General features: G+C 33.7%; 1 protein-coding gene across 3 annotated transcripts in view; it reads right to left on the reverse strand.

Annotated features, from left to right (window-relative positions):
* Window positions 1-471: 471 nt before the first annotated feature.
* LOC110383026 (neuronal acetylcholine receptor subunit alpha-7) overlaps window positions 472-24,465 on the reverse strand; it is a 90,592-nt gene continuing 66,598 nt past the window's right edge. For 2 of the 3 annotated variants that reach the window (XM_064043698.1, XM_064043699.1), the window contains exons 4-12: window positions 22,909-23,018; window positions 16,275-16,455; window positions 12,381-12,456; window positions 11,963-12,157; window positions 9,869-9,955; window positions 6,872-6,981; window positions 6,214-6,440; window positions 5,444-5,647; window positions 472-3,488 (exon numbers count right to left, since the gene is read on the reverse strand). In XM_064043698.1, the coding sequence (XP_063899768.1) occupies window positions 3,404-3,488; window positions 5,444-5,647; window positions 6,214-6,440; window positions 6,872-6,981; window positions 9,869-9,955; window positions 11,963-12,157; window positions 12,381-12,456; window positions 16,275-16,455; window positions 22,909-23,018 (1,275 nt within the window). In that variant the 3' untranslated portion in view covers window positions 472-3,403. Of the gene's footprint in view, window positions 3,489-5,443; window positions 5,648-6,213; window positions 6,441-6,871; window positions 6,982-8,712; window positions 8,800-9,868; window positions 9,956-11,962; window positions 12,158-12,380; window positions 12,457-16,274; window positions 16,456-22,908; window positions 23,019-24,465 lie in introns of all 3 variants that reach the window. The other variant, XM_064043700.1, reaches the window with a different exon arrangement.

Below are 24,465 nucleotides of genomic sequence, written 5' to 3' on the forward strand. Positions count from 1 at the left end.
CTGTAGACTGATTAATCGTCATAATAAGATTACTAAAAGTAGTTATTATATATAAAAAGTAAAATGGTTTTCATAAATTGTACGTAATTAAATAAAATATATCATTAATAAAATCCCATACTAAACTGTATATTCTGAGCCATATGTCATACAAACATTAAAAATTATACATACATAGATGTATACATATACATATAAGTGTAGACATAGACGATAGTGTGTAAACTGGTTCCTCAGTGTTTAGTGAAATTCGGAAATAGATTAGAGTTAAAATTCACAAAATATTTGAGGAAACTTGTACACTGACAAACAGTAAATTAAGTATATTGATGAACCTTAACAAATCCATATTTTTAGTGGGAGTTAAAATGACGACGTAATAATTTTTCAAAAATGTCTCAAAGACAAAATTATTGAGTTTACAGCATAATTTTCATAGCTCCAAATAAAAGAAGCAAACGCTATAATTAGATTTTGATAAAGTTAAACTGATTTGTCAGTGGCCATAGTTTCCCCAAAAAATTGCATTATTTTCGAAATGTGAACAAATTGTAAAAAATATCAGAAGATTTGCTATATCATTGTAAAAGTGAGAGATAAACCAATGAATACTGCTTTTAAATGTGTACGCATCGCATCGTATATGTTGTGGTTACGTCTGTTCGTCTGTTAGTCTGTTTGTCTGTCTGTTTGTACGTTTATAGTGTAACCCGGTCCCATGCAGGCGTTTTATTATTCTGTTTTATTAAATCGTAGATCGTCTCTACTCGTTTTTAATTTATCAATATTTTTATTATACTTTATGATTGAACCGCTACCACGGGCCTTACATTCGATTTCACAACCTCTCGTTTATTTTTTTCAAACAAAATAAGTTTAAAATTGGCTGAATAACCCGTAGCCGCGGCCCAATACAAACATTAACCCGTTAAATTACATGTTAACAAAGACCCTAGTTCGTTTTTTTTATTTTTTCTTTACAATAATCTTCTCAACTTCATCGTTTATCCCTAAAACCAACTTAACTTCAATATGTTTATAAACCCTATTTTTGGCACTAACAAATCTAATTAAATATATTAATTAATTTTACAATTTTTATCATCACTTTCGAATTGAAATATACACAATCAAATATAACAATAGGGTTTATGAAGTTTTAAATAATGGTAACAATTGTTAATACGAAATAGTAAAGAAACTGCCACATGATATACTTCAGCACCACACTGTTGGAAATAAATTCTGCTAAACGACAACGTTTATAATCTCAGGAACGATTAACATAATTAGGTTTTAATAATACAATTCTGGCAAATACAATTTACGCACAAGTTGTACTCTTCTCTAGAGACGTAATCTCTCCAATTCCTTTTATTTCAAGGATCCAGACATCGAGAAAAAAGTACAACTTGTAAAATACATTTGTTACGTCTTCTTTACCTATCGAAAAAGGATAAAAACAAATAATATGCAAAAACACTCAGATTGCGTAAAATTTTATATCTAAAGTTTAGTGAGCTTCCTTATGAATAGTTATTCCATTATAAGTTTAGCTTAAATCAAGGGACACGACATTCACTAGGCTATCACGACATCTATAAGAGTGAAATTGAGGAACGGACATAGATAAAGACTTTAAATTGTTTATTTTTAAATAATACGACTATTATATAGATGCTACAGTATGTGCTAAAAGGTTCTAATCGAGTAGACACTTGACGAATTAAATCGATTACAACCAATTTCAATGAAAAAACTTTTTCAATTGAATATTCGTCAGAGCGACATATTGACGTCTTATTGGGCGCGAAAAATTTCTGATCGCCTCCAATCGATCTACTATTGAAATTAATCAGATAATACTTTACCTATCGAGGTGATATCAATAAAGACATTATCTAGTACTTACGAGTAATAGTGTACTCCTGCCCAATAAGACTGGTTGTTATAATACTAGAGTGAAAAATGCGATATTTTAGTCTTTTTTCCGATTTTTTTCTAAAATTTATATACAAATACACACCGCAATATTCTGTATTTACATTTTATCAATATGGTTACGTGATGGTTAGTGATATCAACAGCATTGTAATATTTTCGCTAAGCATAACATTAACATAAACCGATTCCTAATTAATGACTATTTCTGATGCTAATGACTTACTCCCATATCGATATACTAACAGTATAACATTACATTACGTTTAGTGAGCATTTATCGATACGAGAGATCAACAGTTATCCGCCGTTTAATCGACAATGAGTTTTAAAATTAAAAAGTTATCAATATACTCGCAAGTTCCTTTTAAGTCGGTCCTAATTTATGTTTTAATTCAACCTCCTGATGCTACACCTAGTCTACCTTTGGTTCCGTATTAATTGTTGATTTCTTATCAATTCCATAACTGTTTAACAATTCCTGGATTTAATCTTCGTAGTACATTCTTTAATAATTACAAATTTACGTCCATACTCATTACTAATGTTCCGATCTATCTAAATGTATACAATATCGATTCAAATCGATATGTATCAAAGTAGACGCAGCGACAATCGCTAATCGAATTTTAATATCGAATGGAATAATCTTAAATTGTTAACTATTCTTGACGCTACCGATATTTGATCCATTATGTACATTACTTAATACCCTAAGGTTTTTTGTCATCATCTGTGATCCCTCATTACTTGTAAAAAGGATGCCGGTTCAAATCTTTTGTTTTAAAGGACCTCCTTTTCTCTAATATTTACGAGAATTTTAATTCCAGTATTGGCGCAGAACCGAACTTTTGTTTTACAAACTTTTTTGATCAAACCTTACTTTCCGTCCAAAAAGTTCCATTTTCAATAAACTTTTTTTCGTAATTTCTTTTTTCAAATTAATGCAACTCTGTGCCAGCTTAGCGTTCCGTTAAAGTAACCCTCGTTAGTACTTCGTTTATAATATCGTTTAGTTATAGTAATTAATATTGTTTATTTTAACAAATTATACACGTCAACATTTATCTGTATAACATCCTAGTCAACATCACATTTGTTTAAATAAATGCTAATGGAAATTTCAGCCTAAACTGAAGTGCATCTGCCACCGAAGAAACAAACATTACGAAAGTCACATCCTGAAAGAATACATTAGAACAACGATACAATATACAACAATAAGAAAAAATATATACAGACCTTCACGAAACTCCTTGCGCCGGCTAAAATTTCCATTACCACTCGACTTAACTACAATATGTAAATTTATCATAATTTAATGTCTTAAGACTTTGTTATGGAGACGTGTGCGTTTCAACCACGTATTTAATTTAATTACATTATCAATTATAATTACAAATCGGCGTTCTAATAATTATTTCTCTCATTCATGCGCCGGAGTTGCCGGCTAGTGGTTGGTTCATTGCACGATGATATGCGGTGCCGATAACAGGACAGCTACTGTCGCGATGATTGTGAAAAGTGTGAACACGAACAGGCAAAACCTGGGGACAAATATATCTAGTCAGCACTCGTGACCTGTTTTAAAAAAATTGAGGTGGCAACAAGATACCCCCTTGAGGAACCCCTTTCTATGTAAATACAATGATATTCAAGAATTTTTTAACAAAGTATTCTGGATATCGTTCATTTTAAGTCAAAAATATTTGTAGTGCTCTAAAACGTATTTCACAGAGAAAAACGTGTTACATTCATCATACAATCCCTCAATATCAACTTTCGCGCTAAATGCTCAGCGTGTAGAAAGCTTTTCTTAACAATATTACAAAGCAGCACTTTCTACATAAGTTTAGACTCCTAAAGCTCTTACTTCGTCATTTAAAACTGCTTGTTTGAAATTCAAAATGTATGACTGTATAGGATTTAGAGCATTAACTTAGCATTTTAAAACAAATGTGAATTTCAGTGAAGGATTTTTGAACAACGGACGAGGTTTTGCAGCTAAGCGTGCTATCCTATCTGACGGTTGCAGCCAGACTGTATTAACAGATTCTAGGACGTTGCCCCGAGCCTGTCCACTGGGCGATCTACAAACATATTACACGAACAAGAGGATAATAATATGACGGCAGCGACGTGCCCCCATTTTTCATGTTTCCTTTACAAATTGTTCTACAAACCTTAAAATAAAGTGAGCTCAAATGTAATAATGTTTTGGTAAACGTATTGTCGTAAAAGTGGCGTTTTATGAAGTCTTGCTGCTTATTAATTTTCAGATATTCTTACTTTTTTATGGACTTATTTTTTTAAGACTTGCTTTAAGACACACACAATTTTATATGCGATGGACACCAGTTGTTTAATTATTGTGTCTGCATCTTGGACAGTGAAGTAATTAAGTTTCTGATTTTGGGTGTTCTATTATTTAGAAATTCTTCATTTAATATTATGTCCCTACTATATCTTTAAGCTCAACAGGTGAGCAGTCTTGTTGAATTTAAAGACGATAGTCCCATATCGTCGCCGACTTCACATCATCTTGGCAGAGGCCATAAATTCCACGCATTTTATATCTTACCTCAGTCCACAACACGTGAATAATGCATATAAATTTTATGTGTCAGCCGTTGAGAGCAAAATGTATAAAAATGATAACAAGTCTGACTATCAAATTCTGCTTTTCATATTCCCTTTTCAATTATAAATGAAATTACTTTTACCGCTATATTTTTAATATCATTCATGGCAAAAAGTTTTATAAAAAATATTTATACATGCAAACGACCTAAAAGCGACAAAATGTAACAAAATCTTTTGACAAATAAAAAACATTTGTTAACAAAAAGTAGCATTTAACACAAAAATGTAATACCAACGTATATTGAAGTGGGAACAAAAGCACGGCACTGGTTAATCCTCCTTCATTGTGAAAACAATACAGCCATAAATCAATGAATGTACTTGTACCATATTCATTAATCAATTCACTGGAGCTTTACCGATTTCAGCGAATTCCAAATTGAATCGAATTATTTCTTTATCCTGTACAATATTATAATCTTTTCCTGTTATTTACTTTTGTATTGTTTTATGGGTGGTTAAGTGCTATTTACTCAATAACATATGCTCGTAATGTTTGTATAATTTCAGCGCTGCTTGGAGTTCATTGTGACTAATGTCCAAGAATACAGTAATATAAAATAAGTGCTATCACAAATACTAGCATGTCAACTTACGATTTAAATAACCACATAAAATTAATAAAATTCCCTGCAGCCTTAAAGTTTTCCCTCAGAGGACCAAACCCTAGATCACGCTCGTCTGATTTCTATAACACTAGGAAGCGGTCGTAGAAGCCGTTTTGGGGGCGTTATCCAATGTAATTTGACGTGAAAAAATGCTTATTTATGAGCCTTATTTCAATAAATTAATAAAATTTGACTTTGACTGTATTAAATGCATCTGTATGTTCCAAGTTTTATGGCCATTAACTTCTTACCTATCAACAACCATCGCAGCAAACTTCCAGTCGCTGATCAGCTCTGCTTCCTCATCAGCCTTCTTCATCCTGGCCGTGATGAACTGCAGCTCCCTCAGTATGAGGTGCAGTTCCCGGTGGTGGCTGCCCAGACCCCCGCCCACGTCTTCCATGGTGGACGGACGGACGAACGACCGACGGAAATCCGTGCGGAATATTGAGCACCTAGGGTGTTTAGAAGAGAAAATGCGTAAGAATAATAATGTTTTAGAAGTGTAGGTAAAGAAGAGCTTGCCATGGATGAAGGGAATTTAAGGATCAAATGTGCTGCGAATGGCTGATAATGGGTATGATCATGTCGATATAGACTATAAGGTTCATGAGCATAGGAGTCGGAGATTAATTGTTAACCAGCAATAAGGATTGGGGGCCAATGGCTAAGAGCTTGAATATTTCGCTCAGTTCAGTCCAAAAAGTAGAATGGAATCATTTACACTAATTTCATTACCGAATTTTAAGACTATTTTAAGACAAAAGATAATTTAGGCTATTGTTAGAATGAGTCCCCAGCGTATTAAAGTTACTAAAGTATTTCTACAAAACAATTTCAGCTACCACTGTCATTTATAAGAAAGCCCTAGTTGACGCTATTTTGATAACCGCAGTTTTCTTAACAACCCTACGCCTCTATGTACCAGGGTCGCGGCAACTCTTTCAAACAATCCCGCAGCCCCGGCAGGCCTTGGCCCTAGTAAGCCCAGCTGTTCTTAACAACCCTCTCTTTTACTTACCCTGGTCCCAAATTCCCGGTCGAGGCAGTACTGTTAGGAGGCGGAGGGCCATGTCTGAAGTCATCATCGATGTCCAGAACATTCGCCAGCAAGGACTTGGAAGACCTCTCCTTGAGCTCCAGCTCTCTCATCCTGGTGTTCATCATTATGGTCTTTCTTGTTATCTTCTTCCCTGGCCTCGACATGCGCAGTATCCATGGCAACCATTGTAGGAATACGGATTTTATCTGTGAATAAAATTATGTATTAATCCAGTCTTACTTTTTACATGTCTTTTATAATACTTATTTTAATCGTCATTTTATGAAAATATTCGATAGTTATTTTACGTAAAAAATTGCAGTCATTATAAAAGGAGCTCATATTTCAACGTCAAAAATAATGTATTTTTTTAACATATTTATTCTATATTCAAACTTTTCACCTAGATCCTTAACTACAACTATAGGGTCACTAATAGCGTAAGAAGAATGGAATTTGTAAAATCCATTTCCCACAAAAATTACCAATCTCTGTCATCTTAGACACTCTACAGTCAGTTTCTCAATAGTTAGCTAGTCGTTTAATTTACCGTCTCTTCGTACGTCGCAGATTAATCTACTACATTTCTGACCCAAAAAAATTAAAGGTACTAAAAACAATTTTTATTAGTACTCACCCACTGCGGCATCTCATGTATATCAGCGGTTCGATGATGGTAGTTAAGTACCACGACCGTCAGTACCACAGACGACGCTACCATGAACATGATGCAATTGAAGTACGTCCCTGTTGCATACAACACTTATGTAGTACACTGTACTATACAAAACTATATATAGTACATATTTTTGTCACTTTAGGGCTTAAAAAGCAAGATTTTTAAATTTTTGTACAATTTTTTAAAGAGTTTTTACTGATACTCTGTAAGCCAAATTGTAATTTTATAGCCAAGGGACTTCCATAGCAAATTAAAAAATATATTTACATTCTCTTAAATCTACAATGACACGAAAAATAAATGGAAAACGGCAAGGAGAAAATTAAGTACTTTTACAATTTTTATTTTACAGTTTTTAAAATTACATGTTATTTTGTAAATCTCATGTGGTTCAAGCTATAATTATGTCATAAACTAATTAACATTGACACAGAAAGCCACATTCATGCATTTTAATTGTTCATGCGATGGACTAATCTACATTTAGATGAGTTTTAGCATTTATACATTACATTAACGGTTCCAAAAATTAATGAGTCGACACTTTATAATATTCTGTCGTGTCTATAAAAATAATCTTTGCTGAAAAAATAGACACGACAAAATATGACTCCAATTTTTGTAACAACCTACTTTTTATTTAAGCCAAGAAAGTGCCTGTCACTAAATTACTGTTAGCGTGAAAGTTACAATTATCGTAAATTATCGTTGTTTAGACAAGCTCTTTCAATTTATTATTTAGCGTCTCCTGTAACGATGTAGCTGATCTCGTAAGTTATTAACATATTAAAATTGTTACTAACGTTAAAAGAGACGTTACTTTGACAAAGGAATTTGTTATTGCTAGCTCGAAGCTTGGAATATTTTAATATAAGATCAAGAATATGTACGTAGATACTCGTAAATGGTATGAAGAGAAGAGTTATGCAGTGTAATATCTGTTTCAGTGTAGTCTATGTTGTTTTATCTGAACAAATATCTTTGTCAAAGGATTCAATAAGTTTTATCATTTCGTCAATTACAATGATAGTAACAGACCCGACAAAGTTGTGCCGAAGTTCCCGAGATACTTGGAGGCTGCCCCTCACTACCCGCATCCACTTTGTTGCTTTAAACTGTTGTTTAACTTTAAATCCTGCTTTTAAACTACAAGCAATTAAGTATTTAGAAGCTCGTTTAGGTAAGGAGAGTTTTACGGTAATTCTCGCCGTTTTACTGATTTTAAAACCATTTCAAACCATGCTCAAAGCTGACGTCTGTAGTCGCGTGACTGGCTGTCTACTGAGGCCAATAGAGAACAAAACAAAACAAATAAAATAGATTTGAAAATGGAATTTAAATGAATGGACCAAGAAGTAATGTTAGTAAATTATTTTAATACATTACAAGAAGATCGAAGTGCCAGTATGTTCAGGAAATTACCTTTAATAGACTCTGTATAGCTACGTATTTGAACAGCACGAATTTAAAGTGCAATAACTCTATTTGAAGTGTTGAGAGAGCCGCAAGAGCGCTGTAAAAGCATAGATCAGTCTCCAGAGACGGCGAGACTCTAAAATGCAAGTTGAAAACAGAAAAATATAAGAAACTATACGCTCTCCTTCAAAAGTTCAAGCAAAAATATCTATTTAGATCTTTGTTAAGTTGGTGTTTCACGAACGAGCTGAGGGACATTTTAGGTGGGGCACCACAAAATGTTCCTCGAACTGCATTCTTCTTTAGAGAAAAAACTATTCATCATCATATTTAATTTCAGTTATTTAAGAAAATGAGTAACAAACGCGTGGTACTTTTCTCACCTATTAGGGGGATCGCCTCAGAGGTTTTTGTGATGACGTGTCCCACCAATAGAGAGAAAACAGTTTGCGACAGGAGGATTGTAACACCTGCAAAGATTAATATAAACTATGACAAACAAAATCAAATCAAAATATTTCTATTTACAATTAAACCTAAGTACCATCCAGTCTATATATCGGCGGATATGTCGTCCTGTTTGTGTGCTGAGTCGGTTTCAGGGGCTCAAGTGAAATCATAAACCAAACATAAGGATAGTCATGCAAACACTAATATAGAGGGTTTTATCTCTGGCGTTTTATCGTTTGTATTATTTTTACTTTTAGTTTAGAAGGGTTTTATCGAAGTTTCGCTAAAATTACACCACCCTCCAAGTATCCTGAAACCACGGCTTTAAGCCTATGGATAAAGTTAATATATCAAAAAAACATTAACATTCAATAAACACCCAAATACAAATCTTACACCATGGAATCGATTACGTAGACAGCAAACTTACATAAATGTTTGAAGATAATAAATATACGAATGTAAAACATTTAGAATAAAAATATTTGAACTTACCTTCAGGGTCCAATAATAATTAAAAAGCTCTTGACAGAGTTATAGTCACATGCCATGCCACTCAAATCGGAAAGTTAGTATCGTTACAGAAGTGTATCGATCAAATAAACAAAATAATGAGTAATCAACTGACAAAGCTAAAGCGAAGAATCACGGAATCGATTCCAAGTTTTTAATCGAAATTATTATAAAAAAGAGCAATACCTTCACAATTATTCTTGTCGGAATACTTTAAGTCGAGTTCAAATGAAACCATTTCTCAAGAATTAATTATATTTTAAGCGAAAGCTTTTAAAACGTCTAGTGAGTAATTGACGTTATTATTTGACAGACAATAATATAAAAGCTTGAAACCACTTAATAGCAACCTTAAGCTCACAACAATTTAACGTACATAATTTACTCCTTGTAATGTTTTAAAATAATTAATTAATTTATCGTTTTAATAACAAAAATAAATGAGAGCTGAAATTAAAATAAAAATAGTATGAAAGATGAAATAAAAGTACGAGGACCTCATGAATATGAAGAGAAAATAAATGTGGGAGATAAGCGGGATGGACAAACGGTGTGGGTTAGGTTTGGGTAGTGTACCTAACAGGGGGATAGCGTCGGAGACCTGTGGCAGGGTCTCGGCTACCAGGTTGAGGAACACCGTCAGCGAGAGAAGAATAGTGACTCCTGCAATCAAACACATGGTTAACACCCTACAGATGACGATGACCTTTATTGAATGCTGATGTTAAATCCGTATCCCCTATGGCCGTACATACAACGTATGAATGATGACAATACCGATGAATTCTACGCCGACAAAGACTTACCGTATCTAGCTTACATTTGTCTGGATCTTAGCGGGAAACTAACACAGACACAAACAGTCATACCACATTCTAGACAATCTAATATTCATTTCAGTACACGCTGCTTCCGAACGGCTCTTAAAAGTTTTATTACCCCTTTGGTACGTTCAACAAGCTGTAGAGCGAATTCTTGGCTTTTACGGTACACGTTTATTATTTCTGATTAATTCTCGCCTCCACAGTGTAATATTAAATGGTTTCTTGTTGCTTTTATCGTCGGTTTGGGATGAATGTTAAATGTGTTTGTAATATTCTGTTGTATTTTTAATATCTACTTTGACTTCTTGGCTTTGTGTTGGTTTATTATTATAAGTTTGATATCATTTTGCCTTAATATTCTGGTTATTATTTTATCAAATGCTTACTGTGGTCATAACTTTGACGATATAATTTTAGGGCAAAGAATGAGACTTGATGAATAGTCATTAACGTCATCCCCGTTACATTTTTGCAACAACGTTGGCTCTAAAATGCTGCCTATGGGAACCCATACCCAGCCTAGGGCAGCAACGTGCACTGTTCCACCAGCACTATGTCCTACAGTGCGCTACCTATGAGGGGCACTGCATCTGACGTAGACGGCATCTTTTCTGCAACCAGGTTCAGAAACACGGTCAACGACAACAAGATTGTCACACCTGTTAACCGGCCAATGTATAGCATGAGATTCTCTAACATTATCAAGTGTTTCACAAAAACTCGATGAGTACTCTCACTAAGCACTTTCTATCACGTAATAAGAACATTTACAGTTTTTGTGTGTGATCATTATCTCTCAATAGCTATCGTAATTTTATTCGCATCAGCATTAAGAACATTAGTTGCAATCTTTGGCTAAATGATTAGTTATTAAACGAAAATTCAAGCTTCATTTCACACTAACTTCACATAATCATAGTTAAGAACTGTATCAATTTATCAAACATTCTCATTAACATTGTGGAGTAACTCAGCCGTGACTGATACTTCAAATCTGAGACTGCCAATGGGCAATTTTCTAGTCTTTGCAATAATAATTCTAACGCCTCCTTCAGACACTGCCCCATTAAATTTAAGTACGTTCTTAGTTCCAGTAGAGCTGCTTTTAAATACTTAAGACTCATCTCTTATAATTAAATTGTAAAACTGTCTTTTATCGACCATAAACGATGTTAAGTTACCATTTATACAATCACGTTTGTTGTCCATTAGTTCCTTTCTGGTAATATGCTTCATTTCACTGACATTTAAATTTGATTTGACAAATTAATTATTATCAGCAAACATGAAAATCCCAAAAGAAACAATATTACCCTTCTCCGTCTCAAGCATACTATTACACAATCCATTGTCATTAGCAGGATAATTTCTATTATGAACGCTAACCTACTTCGCAGATTCTCTGTTGACACATATAAAATTTACTGCAAACTTGAGCGTACATCAGCCGTCGTGCCATATACTCTAGCGATACGAATATGCACATTGTGGCCTTTTCAAGATAAGAAAATGGAACACGATTTCGCTCCGTTCTTCCGTACCTCTTTTACTAACGTTCCGCGTTATTCAGTTGTCAACGAAATTTTCTTTGCTAAAGATGTTTGGAGAGAATTATGCCCGTTTTCACTGACATCTTACTTTGTGATTATGTGATTTTTAGCTTGGAAGTTCCTCTTAATTTGCTCACAATATAGTAAACTTTCAAAAACCTTAATAGTATATAATCTTTAAGTGCTGTGTATGACACTGTAGCCGTTTCCTCATATAGACCATCTCCCTATTTAAAATTTTAAGATCTTCGTGAAAACGGGCATTACCTATATTCAAAAAATTCTACCATACTGACCAAGTGTGAGTTTCTCTCCGGAGTCCGGTGGCAGTGTGAAGCCGAGGAGTGCCATCGATGAGATGAGCACGCACGGGACGATGAGGTTGAAGAAGTAGTACAGGGTCCGTCTTCTGATCATGATGGTGAAGGTGACGTCCACGTAGGGCTCGGGGCAGCACGCGTATGTTATCGTGTTCTTTTTGCCTGGCATTCCTGTAGAGAGCAATTTAAAGGTGTTAGAGAGAAGGAGATATTTGGAGAGTAAATCAATAAAAAAATGAGTGAATGAAACATAAAAATTGAGAAAAAGAAATATGTAAATTAAAAAGAAATCATAAATTAAAGTATCAATGTGTGGCAGTTGACGAATAAAACAAATAAATGAAAACGTTACCCTTCTTTTCAGTCAGGTAAAAATACAATACAACAGACTCACCTATAAGATACCACTCCCCATTTGTTATGAAGTCCGACAGATCCCCGCCCGCCTCATCTTTTAGCACCAGATCCAACTGTCAGGGCGAAACACGGTGTAGTTTCACACATTCAGACAAGATGCACTAATACTCAAACATATTACCCTAACTCATACAAGAAAAACATGCCAATCAAGACAACAGGACCAAAAGGACGAAAACTCGGACGGACTCAGCATTATTCGCAAATACTTCCTTGTCAACGCAATATCATTGCTGCTGAGGAAGCAATTTTCTAATGAAATCGTCCATACTTTTTCCTCGACTTTTCCTTTTCCTATCATTCTTTTCTGAATATAAAATTCCAGACTTCTTAAGTTACAAACGTCTTCAAGCTACCATTCGGGATTGGCTTAAAAAATGCTGACTCATTAACCGTCTTTGATCCTGCTGTCTTCAGGGTTTTGAAGTTTCTTGTAAAATATTTATATACCTCGGACCGAAAGGGAAATGTGAGAACCTCTAAATACAAGACAAGGAAAGGGATGCAAGAGCATGCTTAAACAGTTGGAAATATCGCCGCCATACGGAATTTTGTTGATAAAAATCTAAGATACAGTACAGGTTTGTAAAACTAAGATAAAAAGATCTAAAAATACTACAATGCAAAAATATAAGAAGAAAAATTCAAGCAATTTACTATCTAAAGCTATTGAATTCTAAAGGCATAATCTTTGTCCTTACCAATAATACTTAGTATAAAAATTGCTTCACAATATCTAAAATCTACAAACATTATCTATACCTCCTTACTCTTAAAGCATTAAACTTGTCAACCAGTTACTCTACTAATCCACTTGCCGACGGCAGGCATCAAAAACTACTCATTAAAGTTCAAGTTAAAATAATACGCGAGTAGCAAAGTTAAATTATGTCAGTAGAGAACATAAGCTTATGTAACGTCGGAGACGCTACAAGTCAACGCTACGGAATTATTTAAGAACTTATCACTCAGAATATGGTATATTTATGACAGCCTCTTTGGTAGATTTTACTCTTTTTTTATAAGCGGACAGTTTGTAAATTAATTTAACAAAAGAAAGAGGAATACTTAAGATAACTACGACCAATTTTCTAGTCACAGTAACAACATAAACGTCAATTTTTAAAGTAAATAGTCTGTTAAGAAAAATGGACCTACATATAAGTTATCGGTTATCTTGGGCGTAAGACGAAGTGTTTTTGTATCATTGCCATAAAATACAAACGATGTAACCACATATAGATTATTTAACATGCAATATAAAAAAAAAAGGTAAGTTGACTTACTGTTAAAAAACATTCATTAATAAAGAAAAACCGTTCGTCAGTGACCGTGCAACAATTGACAAAGCTCGTGATTTTGGCACGGCGGCCATTTGTAAACACGACGGTCGCTTCGGTCAATCGGTCACAAACACTATGTACAATGGACTACAACATTTGTCTCCATCAACCGGATTGTTCAACAGAAATCAATCGAGTGATGAACTGACAGTACCGAAGCACATTTAAACACGTCACATTTTATTTTTAAAACATTTGTGCAGGAAAATCTGTGGAGTAGATATAGCAGTCACAATGAAATGGCCCGATTGAGCGCTTGATCGAAAATCAATACTACATTCTAATACTTTCGCTGTCATAAATTCCCGATAAGAGCTACAAATCAAATTCTATAATAACACGCGAGTTTAGCTTCTACATCTAAAGAAAGAAGGGTTAGAAAAGCATGCAGATTGTTTAGAAAAAATTACTGCTAGAAATGTCTAATGAAGAAAGGATGTCACGACTATACTTGGGCCTTAAAACTATAAGGGAGTTAGAAAGTCTGAATATGCGGAATTATTCGAATAATATGTAACTTAAAAAAAAAGTTTTAATGCCGATCCAAACAGCAATGTTCAATTTACATTTTATATGCGATAAAACCATCGGAATTTTATTTATTATCCAGCATTACTCCAAAATTATTAAAATAAGCGATAAATTACTATTATGATGATATTTTCTACAAATAGTTTCATAAGTTATGATTTTCATTAAAATTAAATAGCAGAACGAGTGTAATTATAATTTTGCAATAAACACCAATGTTTTAAACAATGGCAGTTATTGTACAAAGTTATTAATCACTGCGATACGGTTTATAGAATGTTTTAATTTGATATGCATTGTTTTCAGCTTTCATAAAAGGATATTTAGGTACAATGTAATGAAGGATGCATCGTGTATTGAAATTACCCATGACAACGATTTTCAATGGCAGAAATTTTGTACTTTTACAAATTAGTAGTATTTTTAGGAGTCCTAAAAATGAAAATGAAATATAAATACTGGCATGCAATCAGATATTTCATTTGATCTTAATTGTAAATAAACAAGAAAAACTCATTGCCAGCAGAAATTAAATTCGAATAATTTTGCATTCACAGACAACATCAAAGTTATTTTAATTAAACAAAGTTATAAAATGTGAAACACACATTGTATGTGCATTTTTGTGCACACATAACGTGCATATTTGGACATAAACTATAATATAAAAATATACGCTTATAACAGCGTTTCACAATAAACATTTTGATTAAAACCAGTAATTTTAAAACGAATTTAATAAATTAATCAGTGAGGTATTTAAATAATTCGAAAATTACAGAACAACCGCAGATTTCAATCAAAATATTTGTAATAAGGTTTGAATATAATACATAGATATATACACACATATTCTACAGAATTTTCCGTATGGCGGTTCGTATTATTTTCATAAAATCAGTGACTTTTCTCCTTGTTATGTACAGTGCTAATTTTTTGCATCATGCAAAATAGTACACACAAAACTGGATATATAAATATCCTAGGTTTCTCACATGGTTCCCTTAGATTTCTCCCAAACTTAAACCTAGATCTACCTAATAACTGAATCTAGCCTAATTATCCTAGTCTAGCTTTTAATTTAAATATCGTAGCTACGGCTCTTATTTGTGATGTTATTTCGTAATTAAATGTTGGTAATTTAAGAATAATTAATTGTAACGAGGCTCAAATTATCTGCCTTGTTAATGAGATAATAAAAGATGGTTGTTTTATTAAGGCTTTTATAAGTACAAAGATTTATTCGCTTTGACTTATTTACAAGTTACAGAATCACCTGCGAAGCTAATTTGAAAGTCAATGTATTAGAATATATTAGCGCTGAAAGAAAGTAACCTTTTTACCATAATTGCAAAATCTAATAAAAAGAATTGTATTTAATCTACAATTATGAAAACAAGATAACTAGCATTAATTTGAATCAGTAAATACACAGTGACTTGTAATTTATTTACATGTACCCATTATTGTATTCTAAGCCGATTCCAACGGGTTTGTAAACCCAATTAGGCCATAATAGATCTTCACAAATATACACAACATCTTATTTGTAATTCATATAACAGCTCTCAAGTTAATTACACTCCCTCTAAAGTATATCTCGACGTAGTACAGAATTCTCATTATTCACGTAAAATACCGCTTTTCGGTACACGTGCTAATAAATCTCCAGTTAACATGTAAAAGAGACAGGTGAATCCGTAAAATGTAACTAATCTTCATAAGAAATATTTACATTACATACAACCTATAAGAAACAAGCAGAATTAAAATCTATTCTAACCTAAGCAGAAAAGTGTTGACTTGTGCTTCGAAATATTTTAGTGAAAAAAATACGTGAAAGAATCGAAATTTAAAAATTCAAAATTTGAATTCAGAATTTTACTATCAAAGAGCTAGATGTTTTCTTTTTTTTAATGTGACATAAGAGCCAGAGAGACTAGATAGAGTGAGCCACTTTCGAAAAGTTTTTTTAACGTTCTAAAGAGGTTAGCTACCTGATTGCCGTCATACGTCCAGCTACCGAACTTCATATCACAGTGTTGGTCGTCGAAGGGAAACCACGTGATGTCTATCTTGCATGTGCTCTTGAATATGCCAGGAGGCACGTACAGGCAACTGCCGTTGTTTCTGACCACCACGTTGGTCTGGTATGTCCCGTCAAAACCCTCGTCAGCACTACGTGTCAATACAAATTGTTTCATCATGACATTTGTTTGGAAAATATGGTGTTACTGTTTCAGTAACTTGACATCTTATAACACATCAATGAGAATATGGAAGTTAATTAAATTTAATATAATTTTCCCCGTTTTTCAGGCAAAATTGGTATCTTTTTTTCCCATCGAAAGATTTATATAACAGCGTTCCTCTCATTTAATAATCATAAACGAAGGAACATAAAATATAGAAAAAGTTGGATAAACCAACTGACCCTTTTCAAACCCTCACAATTTATAACGAATGTTGGGTACTAAAAGCATTCTTTGATCAGCTATCGTAATTTAATTAACATTTTCTTTTGAAAATGCTCCAGAGAGGATAAATTAAGATATTTTTTTAGGTCTTCTTAGAAAACAAAGTCAGCAAAGCGTCAGTGAAGTCGCATGAAAAGAATCGGTGTCAAATAAAATCGGAGTTCTATGTAATTTAAATTAAGAACGTCAAGTTTATTTCATTTTAAACTAAAGAGGTTTTAATTAGATACAGTATGCATTATTTACTTTTTATTAAAGCTAAGTCAAAAGCAAAATGTGCCTTAGTAAAGCATTAATTATTTTAATTAGTTATTTATTTGTCAGTGCTTCGGATTCATCTGGGACGCTATTTAAAACAGATGTGCTGTCATTGACAAAGGTGATTAGAGTAGTTTTATCATTGACTGCACTTAAATCATCATCTCGCTCACCAGACAGAAGAAAAAAAAAAGTAATTTATTAGAGAAATAAAATATTCGAAAAAGTGTAGCCAAAGAATAAGTTGCCAGTTATAAAAAAAAACATCTGACAAGCGAGACAATGACAGTGGTGTCTCAAATCAGCGACTAGCGTGCCATGTACGTTTATTTTATTTTTATTTGTGGCAGCACCGAGTAGGAGTATTCAACCACGCGAACGATCGTTACTTTTGAAAATAAAATAAAAAATATATTATAAAAAGGGGGGTCAAGCACCGATCGTCACATTCGGGACCACCTCCTACTGTGCTGTCACAATTCTGAAAATTATGTAGTTAAATATATTAATTTTAAAAATAGGAAATAAAGGTACACAAAAACAAAAAGTATAATTTTATAAAATTCACCTTAGAGCTAAGCAATAGAAAAGGCAGAATGAAACAAAATGCTTGCTTGATGCATAATGGAACTTACGCGGTTGGAATAAGTTTTAAAGTCCTGTAGAAGTTTGGAACAAACCTCCCGCGGGCTTACACGGTCTCCACAAAAGGTTCTATGGTCTAAATAAAGAACACGGGGTCTTATCGGCCACGTTCATTTATCAACGCGGCCACAATCTGATCATTAGTATTTTTCATTCAGTCCCCCTTAATGAACATTGTAATCGGACTTATCTGGCATCAAAGTAAATGTTAGCTGGAGAATCAAGCTTTAATTTATAACATTCGGGTCAGATGTTAACGTTTCCCTTGTATTTTTTCTGGCTGACGTATAAAAAATGTTTTTTTTAACAGATTTTCTTATTAAAATGAGGAAGGTAGTTCGCCATTGAACAAACCACATTGTCACAATTGAGGCCATAGTTGAGCAAATTCTTGACATTTCTGAACGTTAAATTACAAACTTCTAATTTAAATGGAAGAAGCGTTCTTTTTCAATTTATCAGTCAGTTTATCCCTTAAAATTCGGTATGTAGCCTCAAACTTAGGGATAGTTTCATATTACGCTCCTTATTTAGTTCATAGAGTAGCTGTCAATGTGACTTCTTCACCACATGATGTCCTTCATAAACTGACTCTCAGATTCTTTTGTATATGACTGTCCAACAGCTACAAACTGTTGTAATACTCCTTGGTAATTCTAGATTCCAATTGAATAACTTTTATTCTTTTGTTTAAAGTACATATTAATTTCCCTTCGCATATCAGATGAATTAATTGTAACCAAGAATATTCTCGTCTTATTTACCAACAGTTAGAATGTAACGTTAAACCACAAAGCGAAAATTCAAGATGTAGTCTGAGCTACAGTTAAACTGTAATTTGTCTGTGAGTGTAGTCTGGGGACTACAGTCGATGAAACGTAGATACTAGTTTACACCGGTTTGTAGCGGTCTTAACTAGTTTAAACTTACTTTTGATGAGGCGATTTAATTCTAATTCACTATTTAGATTTGTTATTGTCTTTTACAATTAATTGTTTTAACAAATTAAATATTTTGAATCCCATACTTTTTTTGGGTTGCCTAATTATAGCTCCCATTTTTATGTACTGCATTCTAAGCTATATTTTTTTTTATTTGCTTATTCAATACTGCATTAACAGGACATATAATAATACTAGATATTTCAATACTGAACTATACTGAGTCGCCCCGAACCCAAAACCACCAACATAACAACCCCGAAAATATCCTAAAAACAACAGATACAATTCTCAGCTCATAAAAAAGGCCGAAAACGTCCGTGGGCATTCACTACGACAAAAGTGCTGTCATGCTCGCATGTAGTATTCATGGTCGCGGGTGTAACCACTCCGTTAGTTGGACGCCGGCCAACAAATCCGTATTAACGTGGCCACAGTCACACCGTACTGTAATACCGACAATTGAATAATACATGCGCTCGCCCCGGACGGTCAGTTTTCTTTTGTCATGATTTTATTGGCTGCCTTTTCGGGTTGGGCTTGAATGGTAAATATTTTGTCGTCGCATTTGTTACTCGTACCCGTATTACTACTACATTCATTCAACTACAAGTTTTGGCGTTTTGAAACCTTCATTCTTATGTTGCGGATGTTGCGATGTTGCGGACACATACGTATTATGTGTATTACGCCTAAACAATAATTACGAACTTTGTGATATTATTTACAGTCCGCTTGATTTTAATAACTACTTCTAAACACACATTATTGACTATTGACACATTATTGAGCGCTCTTCATAATAATTGAAAGTATCGCTTCGGTGTGACACACAGCATCTGCCCTGAACAGCTTCAGTCATGAAGATGGTAAACAAGGTGGCACCTCACGGCTCTATAAGTGATTTAAAAGCTTTCATAATCGAATGCTGAACTGGCCAGCAGCCAGCACTGCCATTTCACGACGTATTGCCAATATCGTAATAGCTCACTTTTGTTTTCATTTTTTTTTTATATATTTGTAGTGTACAGAAATATTGGAAAATTGATTTGAGTGGATTTATGGTTATCGGATTAAATTGTTATTGTTAAATCCGGGGCACGTTTACTTATTAACGAGAGTGTGCATTACTGAATTACTTAACGCTGTGATATATTTTTCAAAATGAAAAAAAAAGTATTTGGTGTTTAGTGCAACAAATAAACACATCATTTTTTCAATTTTGTGAAAAACTTAATTCTAATCAGTTAATCTACTAGAGTTTATTAACCAGTATTCGATACCTGAATATCAGTTAACTAGATCGAATATGAACCGTCCATTGGTCAGAATTCATCTCAAGGTGTGGTAAACCGAATAACCAAATTAGTAATCTAATATGATTCCGCTAACCTACTCCAGTTTGGTTTGCAGCAACATATTCTGCACGTATCACGTATCTAATTTTAGAACTTGCTCGTAACTTATATGATTATTTGATTTACTGCAGATCTATGTAAAACTTGTGATTTACACTGTTTTAAAAAAATGCTCTAAAACATCTTTATATTTGGAAATAGAGTGAGCATTCAATTGTTTAGTTTTAAAGCAATATAAGATGGTCAGATAATAGTCGACTGTCATTTATTGCGATTTCTTTTTAAATAAGTATTTAAACGTAATGGATATTCTTCTTTTCAAAAAAAAAAAACATTTTATCTGTCACCCTATAATTGCCAAAAGAAGTATTTGCAATCTGTTACCCAAACGCTAAATTCCTTATCAGTTTGCAATCCCTACTTATACAATTACGTTAATGAATCGGATTTGCAACATAATGACGTGGTTTGCACTATAAAGCGTTTGTACTACACATATACATATGTAATACCTTCATAATATGGTTAGGCATTGTCAATCTATAATTGCTATTCTGATTAACATTCCTCGAATATGCTTAACATTTGCAATACGTATAACAATATGCATGTTTCATTTCCATCTTTTTTCGGCAAAGCATCATTTCACCATGTTTTCTTTTCATAATTTTCTTCATTTTGAGACAGGAGTCCCGAAAATTCTTTTCACACACATATTTACACAAATCTCTTCCTCAAATAAGTATTTTCTCGACGTGTAGCTTTGTGCGTATGTATGTATAAACTCATGTTCCCAAGGCTATATATTAATTATGTTGCTCCCACGTGAAATTGCGAATCACCGACGCCGGGCATATACGCCGTATGTTAGAATGAACGCGAAGAATAAGCAAATCTCTTTCACGTGTATTTTGTTCACGTGAGCAAAAAACTGCGGATGAAAATGTTCACGGTTTTACGCTTTCGATGAAAAATCATTACGTTCATTTAGGGTGACGATCAGATAAAACTTTTTATATATGTTCGGATATATATTTTGTTTTTGTGGTTGGTATGTATCGTTCTTTGTTTGTTTTGTATTTGAGTTTTGTTTTTTTTTTTCATCTAATTTAAAACCCCATAAATAAACCCCTACTGAGCGAAATTAACCATAAAAACGCACATAAATCCCGCACATTGAAAACATTCTATTAGCAGATTGCAACCCGTACACTCCGTAATCGCCTCAACAAATCAGAAAAAAGTTTTATTTACAAAAAAGGATAGTTGACTGGCCAACTTCCAAGCTCAGTTCTTAACTACGTTCCACCATTTAAATCTGCTTTACAGTTGAAAACTTAAAAGTCTGGAAATGTTGAAATCGACCAGTTGCAAACACCGATGGAGCCGTTATGCCGTCATTACACGAGCCCAGTCGGCAACTCTGCTATTTACTCGACCTTTTAATTTGGAGCCTCAAATCTCCCTCAAAATCTTGCAAATTTTGTAAGGTACGCTTAAGCAACAGATAAATTATAACCCAGCTCTATATTACCGTTGATATAATTTTGGTTAATGTCGCAGATTCTCCTTGTATCATTAAGTAATATTTATAGCCGCTCTTTGTGTTTAATGCCTCGTTAAATCACAAAAGTAACAACGAAATCAAATTATAGAAAGTTACAAACAAAAAGAGACATTCCGAGAGGTCAATGTACTTTCTAGAAAATTCATTCCAAAGGGTATTAACACAATAAATAAAGTAGATAGCATCGAAAGAAAACATAGTGGAGTAGTAAATCTTGTATCAGCTCCATAACATCTTAGAGTGTATGGCGTCGTTAAACTAGTAGTGTAGCCATAACTGCTTATCTATGTATGTTCGTAAAAGTTATCGGCCTAAGATACGCGTATAAACGTCTGGCTTCCGGCCAGGTAACTGCCGATAAACATGGAGCTCTCTTAACATTAAATCATGTGACACTGGGTTTATATCATTTGCTCCTTAACGTGGTAATGAATAGCATGTTTGGCGCGCCGCCAGATGGCGCCACTTCGCACCAAAGTCTGTTTGCCCAGAAAATTTGTTTAACGTTAACGACGTTTGAACGACGCGACTGCATTTGAATTTGGAAATAAATTGTATGATTATATTACTGTGTTCTGGTTGTGCAAATTGCATGTTGCCGACTCAGGACCGGGGAATGGGGCATTTATCGCGAAAACTTTGCGCAGATGGCTAAATTTCAAGTCAGTTTGGACAAATTAGAAATACTAAGCTCAAAATGTTCGCCAGTGTTCGGCTGTAATTAAAATCTTCTGGTTTTGAAATGTAAAGTAGCCTGGTAAAATATTTCTTCCCCTCAAACGTTGGGACGAACATTAAGGAAATTTATAATTATTTTGTCCGCATATTTCACAGAGTTAGGACCCTCTCGTGCGTCCTAGTCCTGTTATTACTCTCAGGCAGTGTTTTTTTTTTCAACCCATAAAGAAATTAGTCAGAAAATGAAATTAAAACTCTTTGACGAATCCTCTGAAAAAAGTTTTTTTTTTTTTTAATAAACCGAAAGCACTATTCCTACAAATAAGTAAAATATAACAAACTGAAAAATTAAAGAAGATCATCCTCATTAATAAAAAAATATTACTCATATAATGTGTTGTTTTCTATCAAAAATAAAATACTCTATCAGACTAATTTCTCTCTCAGACGAAAAATAAAACCCCACCCATTACTTTATTTTTTCTAATGAGTCTTCATTTTCAATAGCAATACGTTGTACATAATAAAGTTTTTATTTACAAACCGTATTGCTTTTTAATCTTCTGACAAATTATTTTCTTCTTAGAAAATAATGTAAAACTTTGCACGATTATAAATCGTGCTCATAAGAAAATTACAGTATTGTTTTTTTTTTTGTAAAGTAAAATCAAAAATATGAAACTCATACCCGTATCTCGTACTCTCACCTATTATACATAAGGACGTCCGGCTTCCACAACTTGTTCGGCGTGATCCTGAGGTCCTTGACCCCGCCATACTCGCTGTCGTTCCACCTCAGGTTGTAGTCATTCCACTCCTGCGCATCAGAACACAATCAGACATATCTTCGCCAACTGTGAGGCTGCCAGCAAAAATATTGGAGCATTTCTGATTACATAAAAAAAAAACAATAAAAATATTCTTAATTCAAATATGTAGGTGACCAAAAAGTATGTGTGTCAAAAATAGATGGCCAGTTTGATGTTTACCAAAAAGTATGCATTAAAGTTAGAAATAGAAAAAGTGTTAGTATTTTCTGTGAGTCAAACGTTAAACTTCTAATAAAAAATGTGCTAAAATCCTCAAGAGGAGCAAGAACAACTTCTCAATGTCAACAGAGCAGTTATGAAGTGCGGTGCTGTGAATTGTGAATGATAAATCGTATTAAAATAGCGCCCTAAGTACTGATAGCGGTGTTATGAGATAAAACTTAATGGTGCTATCGTTAATGTAATTTTATGTAGATTTTGTTGATACATTAAAGCTTGTAATTGTGTATTTTATTAATGTTAGTAAATGAGCAGTGAAATATTTAAGTATTTACTGCGCGATCTAGACAAAACATTTAAAATTCTAAAGTCTGAAACAATTTGACACGCCAACATGTAGAAGTTTGTCATTGTGTGGACTCAAAGAATGGAATTTAACAATGTCATATAAAAATACATATCAAAAATATTCCAGTAATTCTGCTCGGCAGTGTAGGGAACAATGGTGGGTGTCGGTTTTACAGCCAATCTCAACGTAAAGATTTCCTTTGTATTTTGACATAATTTTGTATTGTCATGGCATTCTTTGTAGTTATGGTGACATTCCCAGACTGAGAGCGAGGGGAGTGTGAGTGAGCTGATTTTCAGCTCTGTGTGTCAAATAAACTGTACTTTGAACTGTCAATGAGTCATGCTGTCATCAGATATAAAAAAGTATGTGAAACAAAACATCTTTAACTGAAATAAATTATGTGAAACCAAACATTTTTTTTTCACAATTTTAGATTTCCAACTAATGAACATGTGAAGGACATCCTTACATTGAAATCGGCTAAGATCAAACATAGTAAGTAAAAATTGGGACAAGTGTATTCCGAATAACATCTCAAATCTCATATTCGCCTCAAGTATACTTTCCTGGACCCAAAATCAAAACCCTCAAAGAAAAAAGCGAAAGACAAACATGGTTGTTTCAATATTGTCAGCTGTGATCATATAATATCAAGTGGGGGACGATAACAACCCGTTTTAGCTTCGTCGAAACAAAGCCAGCCCTTCAAACTTCGCCCTCAGTCTAATATTACAAAAGTTAGCGCCACAACTAAGTTATATCTACCTCTAGGTACCCTCGTATTTGTTCAGTATCATATTAGATTCTCAGCCCGAGGCACTACTTACAAATAGGGTCGTAACTACGAAACTACTTTCGTGTTTTTCGTGTAGGCATAAATCTGGATAGCTGGGTTAAATTTAGAATGGGGTTTGGCCTTGTAT

Source organism: Helicoverpa armigera, chromosome 3 (assembly GCF_030705265.1).
Source record: "Helicoverpa armigera isolate CAAS_96S chromosome 3, ASM3070526v1, whole genome shotgun sequence".
Lineage (NCBI taxonomy): Eukaryota > Metazoa > Arthropoda > Insecta > Lepidoptera > Noctuidae > Helicoverpa > Helicoverpa armigera.